The sequence below is a fragment of the Mirounga leonina genome, unplaced genomic scaffold (assembly GCF_011800145.1).
Source record: "Mirounga leonina isolate KUSES-001 unplaced genomic scaffold, KU_Mleo_1.0 Mir_168, whole genome shotgun sequence".
NCBI lineage: Eukaryota > Metazoa > Chordata > Mammalia > Carnivora > Phocidae > Mirounga > Mirounga leonina.
This window is the reverse complement of record NW_023270426.1, coordinates 63,265,799-63,273,691: the sequence shown is the minus strand read 5'-3', so window position 1 is coordinate 63,273,691 and position 7,893 is coordinate 63,265,799. Positions and strand designations below refer to the sequence as shown.

The window sequence follows — 7,893 nt, the reverse complement described above, 5'->3', positions numbered from 1 at the left end:
ACTCCCCTAAAAGTGAGTCACTTGGATTTGTGATTGGAAAATGTTAAGAAGCCTCTTTTTCAAGTAATTTAATCTACTTGACCCTCTAACAATTCACATAAATTCATGTTTATGTCTTTGTTGCTTGAGGCTGTCATAAACTGGAAAGCACTATTTGAAGACTAGTGTCTACTTAAGAGGAAAAACTTTTAAAAAAAATCTAGTGATCAATGATGTTAAAATTATCTTTTGTTTCATCGGAAAAGGTCTTCTTTTTATAAAATTTGCAAACCTTGAAAGATATATGCTTTGGAACCAAGCAAAAACAATACCACAACCCCTTCTCGTTGATTTAGTCCAATAATTTCTAATTCTGTATCAGAGCAAATAATTGTCAGAGTATATCCTCCTACCACAATTCATTTCAACTTACAAGGTGAATTTTTTGATAACATAATTTGATTTACAAGAAAGAGTTAACTATTCCATGTTTCCATGGAACTGATGTCTGCAGTTTTGACAACACCAGGCACAGCCTAATTCCAATAATGCCATCGCTGACCTTTCTAACTCAATCCACATTTGTTATAAAAACAATTATCATTCAGAACTTTGCGAGCTCCACGTCAGCAGGAGGTGCGACTGGCCTGGAAGCTACGTGATAAATGCCTGAGGGAAAGAGTGCCTCATGTCACTCAAAGATGACCCCTTCCTACTGCTTCAGGAGCAACAGTGACAGGCTCTCATCAAGTTCATAACTTAACTGAAAGGTGTGTAAAGGCATATGGATTGCACATTCCAGCAATAGTGTTTTCATGTGATGGTATTCATTTAACTTTCTGTAACAGCATAGACAAAAATGGCAAATGTTTCCTGGCATTTAGATAAAGTATCCTAGCATTAATGCATTTGTATTTACCTGGGAATGCGTCTTAGTTCGCGAAGACTGCAAAAGCACACCCCACATTCTACTCTCTCTAAAACATAACTGCTAAAATCATAATGATTGAAGGGTTAAACTATTAGATATATGTAATATTCACATTTAAAAACTAAAATAGAAAACCAATTATTACTGTAAACTTTAGAAACACACAAAACTGAAATTTTTTTCAACAGCCTACAAAGAGGGCAATAAAAGTAACAATATTTCAATCTAATTTACCTTCCTAGACTATAAACTTTTATTGTAGTCAGCCCATTAAGCAATACCACCTGGAACATAGTAGGTGTTCAAGAAACAGTAAAAACACTGATTTCGCATTTGATTTATACAAGGATGAATGTTTTCCTGGTCATCTTGGAATTAAGGAAACGACAGAAAGTGTATATAAATGGACCACTTTTTTCTGCATTGCGAAATTAATAACAAGCTAGAAAACTCTAACTTTGAAAAGACCCTTCCTAAGGAGCTGCCAGTAAACATTCTAAAATCTTTTCTATTCCAAATATTTCTACAGATTACATATGGGGAAAGCTGCATCTTAACAGCTCAGAAATCTTATTCCAGCCTTTATTTACATTTGTAATAAAGGCCTTGATAGGCTTTTTTTTTTTTTTTACACAAGTCTATTGAATTACAGATATGAAATCTAGCAAAGTACATGAAAGAATAGTATAACTCAGCCTTGCCTTCAGTTGCTGGGACTCTGAGCCATTTACAACTAAAAGCCAGGACTTGAAAAGCCTATGAATTTTATTAATTAATATTTCTATTTCCTCTATCTCTAAGATCAATCTGAAGCAATTATTATATTTTCTAAAATAAAGTTTAAGCAATAATATTAGAAAAAAGTTTCTCCTTGAAGGTTTAAATTTCATATACATTTGTTTAAATTCATGTACATATATTGGTATTGTTAACTAGGACACAGAAAACAGTAATCTGTTTGCCAAGTGGTACTTCTGAATAAGTGCAAAACTACAATGACACCTTATTAAAATAGGCAGAGACCTCAATGGCATTTTTTAGTGTTAATACTTCATATCATCATGAGTTGTAGAAGTTGGCAGAAAGAACAGTTATGAAACATTAATTCTAATTGCAACTAGATGAATATTTCTTAAGAACATTTAATTTAAAAAACTACTTTTCTTAGTGCAAAACCCTAACTCATGATGTTGGTTATTTTATTAATTTAGAATTATTACCAACTTGAGCAATTACTATCTTGCTTAAATAATTTGTTATAACTAAAAAGAGAAGGTAAGAATTAGAAAAGAAGCAACATTTATTAAGTGCCATGTAAGGTGATAGGCTAAAAATTCTATCATAACACAGATAATACCTGGTGTTACTTTCATTTGACAAGTAAGAAAGCAATAGCTCAGAAACAAACCTGCCTTATAATTTAGTTAATAAGAAATTAGACATAAGCATGCCTGTTAGATGTCAAAATATGTTTTTAGGTTTATATTAGTTGCACAAGTAAACATTATTCCCGATGCCCTCACAAGTGAAGTAAAGTGGCTATTCTTCGGAATGAAAATGTTCTTATTCATCATGTTGGGAAACACTTTACTAAATCTGAGCATTTTAATATTCCTTAGATAGTCTCTGCTACATCATGGTTTCTCTGACACTCTGGCAGATTAAGTATACATTAACGAGACTTTTAGGTTTTGACATTTGAAGGCTAACAAGAAACAACTAATATTTCTTAAAGTATGTGTAAAAAATTACTGATTTAAAAATATAAGTAAAAAAAAAAAACACCTTGATTTTTATTCAGAGCTGATTTACTAATATAGCAGTTTTCAGTTTAGATTATAAACCGAGTAATAAAACACTCAGAATTTGTATCTCGTTAAAAGATCTATTTCTAAGATAAAACTAAAGTGTGCTTCTTTAGCAGATTAATTCCTTGAGATCATCACTTTAGTTACATAAAAGCTAAATGGAAGTTTTAATGTTTCTTTTCCAGCTGTACCACAACGTAACTTATTCCCACTAGGAAAGCAACTCCAATTTCAAAAGTGGTTATTATCCACACCCTTTCTTTTAGTTTTACTATAAATTGCTGTTAGGAAAAAACTGCAAATTGAAGCGTAAATTCATACTACACATTAAGATTTTAGATAATCTCAAATCTATTACTTAGTTACCACTTATAATCTTAATATTTGGCAAAACTTACTATGCAGCAGTATGTTGTCACTTACAGAACAGTGGTTACATGGAGTAGAAATAAACTTTGTACATGAACTGTTAAAGTAGATCAAGGGATCAAACTGTCAAACTTGGCACATTCACTGCATTTAAAAACCAAGAGAATATTATTATTGTAAATTTTAGAAATGTTTATTTTACAAACACAAAACTAAAATGAGTATTTTAGTCCAACAGCCTACGGAGAATAAACAGGGAGCTACATGCTTATAGGTGCACATTTGCATGAATATCCTTGCCATGATTTTAAGACCTTAAATCCCTGGAAGAGAGGATAGAACATTTTGATTTCAAAAAATATTTAAATTAAAATGTTTTACATGTACAATATAAATAAATATCACTTTCAGATCAGGAAATAATAAAGATTAATGAAAGCAGTATATAACAATGAAACTCTTTTTACTTTTGAGTCAAATTCTACAACATGGAAAAAGAAGCCTACATTACAGGGTTGCAGAAGTTTCTTTAAGTGCTTTTGAAATTTAGCAAAACTGCAAATTCTGTCAATAAATAAATCAAATTAATATTTGTTAATAAGCTATGAAGTCCATACGAAATGACAAAGCAAGCTAAGTATGTTTAGAAAGTTGACTCATATTTTTTGGTATCATCATGACAACTCTGTGACTGAACGGCACATCATTTCCAATGTCACCAATAAGGCCTCAGTGTGCACTCCAGGACACACTTTTAAATTCTCAGGCAGTTCCTTAAGAATATTTGGGAGCGTCTGCAATGTCTTTATATTTCTGGCATAAAGATCCAATAACCAGTCAGTATGAGCACTGGTAGTTTCTTTATAATTCTTACAAGCCACAAGCAGCTCATTTAGATGAGTTAACCCTTTGAAAGCTAAGAGAAACTCTGAAGATAAATCAAAAATTGAACAAAAATTTAGCAACATCCTACTAAGTAAAAATGAGCCAAATTCAAGTTGCTGGTGGTAAAAATGTTTCTCTGCTTGGGCATGAAAGTTCTCCACTGTATCTTCTATTTTTGTAATAGCAAATAGTTCTTCCTTGATTTGAGATGATACCACATAATCCAAAGGCAATTCTCCCTTAGAGTTCCTCTGCTGTAAAAGCACTGGGCCTGTGAAAAAGAAAATGCACAACATCAAAACATTTTTCTTTTGGCAGCTTAACAGTTGTTTTCTCTATTTCCCCAAAGCATCCAGGTCTCCGATTACGATCATATTTCGTAATAATTCATGTTGACAAAATTAACTGGCCATACATACTGACTGCCTAATAAAGGTACATTAAAAAAACCCAGAATTCTAGTCAACGCCTAATTAGGTTTGCCTAAAAACACATGCCTTAGTTCAATAAAAAAATACATAATCACAAATTTTAAAAAGCATATAAAACTTTATAAATTGTCAGGTTGAAATACGAATTTCAGTGTTCCCAGAAGATATTTACGAAATATGTTCTTCTTCAATCTGTGTAACAGTCTTAAAGGGATCTTATAATTTCACCAAGGAGAAAGAAGTACTACCTCCTTCCATTGCTAACAGGTGATTGCAACAGAGTAGACTATAAAACCATGCACAGACATAGATCACATTTTCATTTACCTTTGCTTATGTTCAATTTTTAGTATACGTAACTGATTTACAAAAAATTAAATGTTAACTGCTCTGAGTCAAAAGTCAGATTTCATCTTTCTGTCCTAGCTAAACCTATATATCTACTTACCAAACATTGAAGAGTTTATCCCCTAGGTAGTAAAGGATAATATGGGAGGGGTAAAACAACAATGACTTAGTATTTGGTCACATAGCACTGAGTACTTTGTACCCCTCTGTCTGTCAAGTCCTGTCATTATTTATCCACTCTGCCATAAAAATGTTATAAGAGATATACGGTTTTAGTACTAGAAGACATAATCAGAAGATCCTACATACAACATAAGAACATACTGTCAGAGAACACAGTGTAGCTGCAAAAATTCCTAATGATAAATCTGATGAAACATATGTAATAGCCTAGTTTATAAAATGTGTTTAATATAAAAGATCAACCACTGATAATATATAATTTAATTTTATGGAAAAAATAAAATTAAATCAAAATTAGGTCTCTTTTCATAATATAATGAAAAAATTGCACCAAGTAACTCCTCTTATTAAAAAAAACCAAAAAAACAAAAACCCAAATTATGGACAAGATACCAAAAGTAAACAAAGGTTTTAGAGACATAAATAAACTTCTGAAATTACTTCTTTCAAGACTGAGTAACACACAGAAAAGAGATGATGTAGTTACTTTAATGATGGTGTTAAACCATTTGGTAGGTCCAAACTCAGAATACAACTAAGGCAAAGCTTAATCTGTACAATTGCCAAAGGACCTCAGTAAATTCAACTACAAGTAGGTTTCTTCTCTTATGACAATGAACTCATACATGTACCATTCTTCAACAAGAGCCCTGGAAAAATTCACTTTGGTCAGTATAATCCCATTCTCTTTCTAAAGAGTTGGACTTATTACAGTAATGGCTCTTACACTGCTTAGATCATTTGAAGCAAGGCCAAATACTGACTTCGAATGTCACATACATGATTGAGTAGAAAAATAAAACAGAGGAGACAGAACATTATAGTTTAGTAAACATATAATACTAAAAAAGGTGGAAGAACTGAAAAATTTATTGATTATGAAATGGTGTCAGTAAAACAGACACACTAAGGCCTTTAGGGGGCAGGAGAAGACTATAAATAACCAAAATGCTTAAGCTACCAAGCTATACAACCTTTCACATATGTATATACGTGGGGGGAGGGGGGAAGATCTAAAGAAAATATGCATTTTATTTTCATGCAGAATGAAATAGCTTTAATTACAGGAGAAAATAATTTTACATTTCCAGTTAAAATCAGCACAAATAAAAGTAACAGGAAATTTACACAAAATTTTATTTCTGCATTATAAACTAGTCATCACTTTTCCTTTGTTTCTCTTTTAAAACACAAATCAGTTATCAGCAAAATTTAACATAAAATTTATATTATTCAGTTCACATGTAAGAAGAATGTCACTGAAGAGGGGAGTGGGGGTGCTTTCTGAAATGCAGAGATCAAAAATCAGAAAAAGCAGCAGATAAATATGAAGCTCAAGTTATCTCCATCACAAAACCCCTGCACAACAGTTACCACCATTTGAAAAAAATCTTCCCACTGTAACTTAATTGACTGCAAAATGTGAATGAAGAAAAGATATTCTAGGCTAGCTTTCTTTTTGTAGTCTGTAAAGAAATGACTCATTAAAAAAAAAAAGATTAATCGAGTTAACAGTTATACACAAGAAATGAAACAGGAATGGAAAACCCAAGTAACCACAATGGAACACTTAAATTCATTTATTAATAAGCTTTCAGAAATGGCTGGTTCACAAAGACATTACACACTTTAAGTAAAAGAATATTTAAAACACACTCAATTCAAAATACACTCACATACACAAATCTAAACAGGCTTTATAATTAATAAAAATAAATAAATATTTACATGTTATGAAAAGGTATCCCTATTAAATAAAAGGTGCTTTTGTTCTCGGAGACCTTTTATTTTTTTCATTAATATGAAATAAAGGCATTTTTCCTTGCAGACCTTAAACATAACATGCTATCTACCTCTGAGGGAATTCATCAAAAAACTGGATAATTTATCAAAACCCGTTTAGCATAAATGCACTCACCCCCATGCTGTAGTAGCAGCCTGCCAATTTCTACATGTCCATTTGACAGTGCATCATGCAAAGGAGTCACCCCGTCCACTTGAGTGAGCAGATCTACCTCTGGACAACGTTGCAAAATTTCCTGGACACACACTGTGTTGCCATAGTTACAGGCTTCATGCAAAGGCGTCCAGCCAGCATTGTCTAAATTAGAAATCAAGGCAAGTTTTAAAACAGCAAAAGTAGGTCTTTTGGTAGTAAAGTATTGATAATCTGCTTCCTTTATCAGTGTGACTTTTAGGTGCTTCATTCATATAGAAATATCATGTTTTGATAAAAACGCCTAAGGTGTAGTCATATTTCTAACTGTAAGAAAAATAAATTAAAACAATTTAAAAATAATGATTTTGAGATCTATCAAAATATGGAGAAAAAATGTTGCTGTGTTATTAGTTATAAATTAATATATGATGAATTTCTTGGTTTTGCAACTGGTAATATTTTGAAGATATGTTAGGTAAATATACTTAAATGATTTTTCTTAATGTTGACATAACACTATTTAATACCACAGACATTAAGACACTGGATCAGACTACAAAAATATAGAACTTACCTTTAACATTGATGTCTATTCCTGGCAAAGAGAGAAGAAGAATCAATTTCTCCACTTGGTTATTTATGCAAGCTCTATGGAGGGCTGTTTCTCCTGCCATAAAAAATTAATAGATTATTCCAGAGAAGACAAGATATCAACTAAAGAAAATAATCAAAGGGCATGAACTAGAAGATCTGGCCCCATGCCAGAAAATTATTTATTGAGTTTTCCTTTTGACTGGTTTAAACATCTCTCACATTAAAAAAAAAAAAAAGAGGGGGGAGGGATACCCACCAATCCATAGAGCTTCTGTTCTATCAGCAATTCAGCAATGAAATTCTACTGCAAAAGGTTTAATACAGGCATTGTCTCCCCCTAGTTCAAGGTTTAAAGCTTCAATCCCGCTATAAAAGCCCCAAATGATCAGAGAACACCAAAAATACTGGGTTTTGCAGCAATAAAAG

General features: G+C 32.1%; 1 protein-coding gene across 2 annotated transcripts in view; it reads right to left on the bottom strand.

Moving 5' to 3' along the window:
• Positions 1-3,264: 3,264 nt before the first annotated feature.
• Positions 3,265-7,893, bottom strand: part of SLF1 (SMC5-SMC6 complex localization factor 1) — an 83,021-nt gene continuing 78,392 nt past the window's right edge. For both annotated transcript variants that reach the window (XM_035014867.1, XM_035014868.1), the window contains exons 19-21: positions 7,448-7,540; positions 6,853-7,035; positions 3,265-4,243 (exon numbers count right to left, since the gene is read on the bottom strand). In XM_035014867.1, the coding sequence (XP_034870758.1) occupies positions 3,762-4,243; positions 6,853-7,035; positions 7,448-7,540 (758 nt within the window). In that variant the 3' untranslated portion in view covers positions 3,265-3,761. The remainder of the gene's footprint in view (positions 4,244-6,852; positions 7,036-7,447; positions 7,541-7,893) is intronic.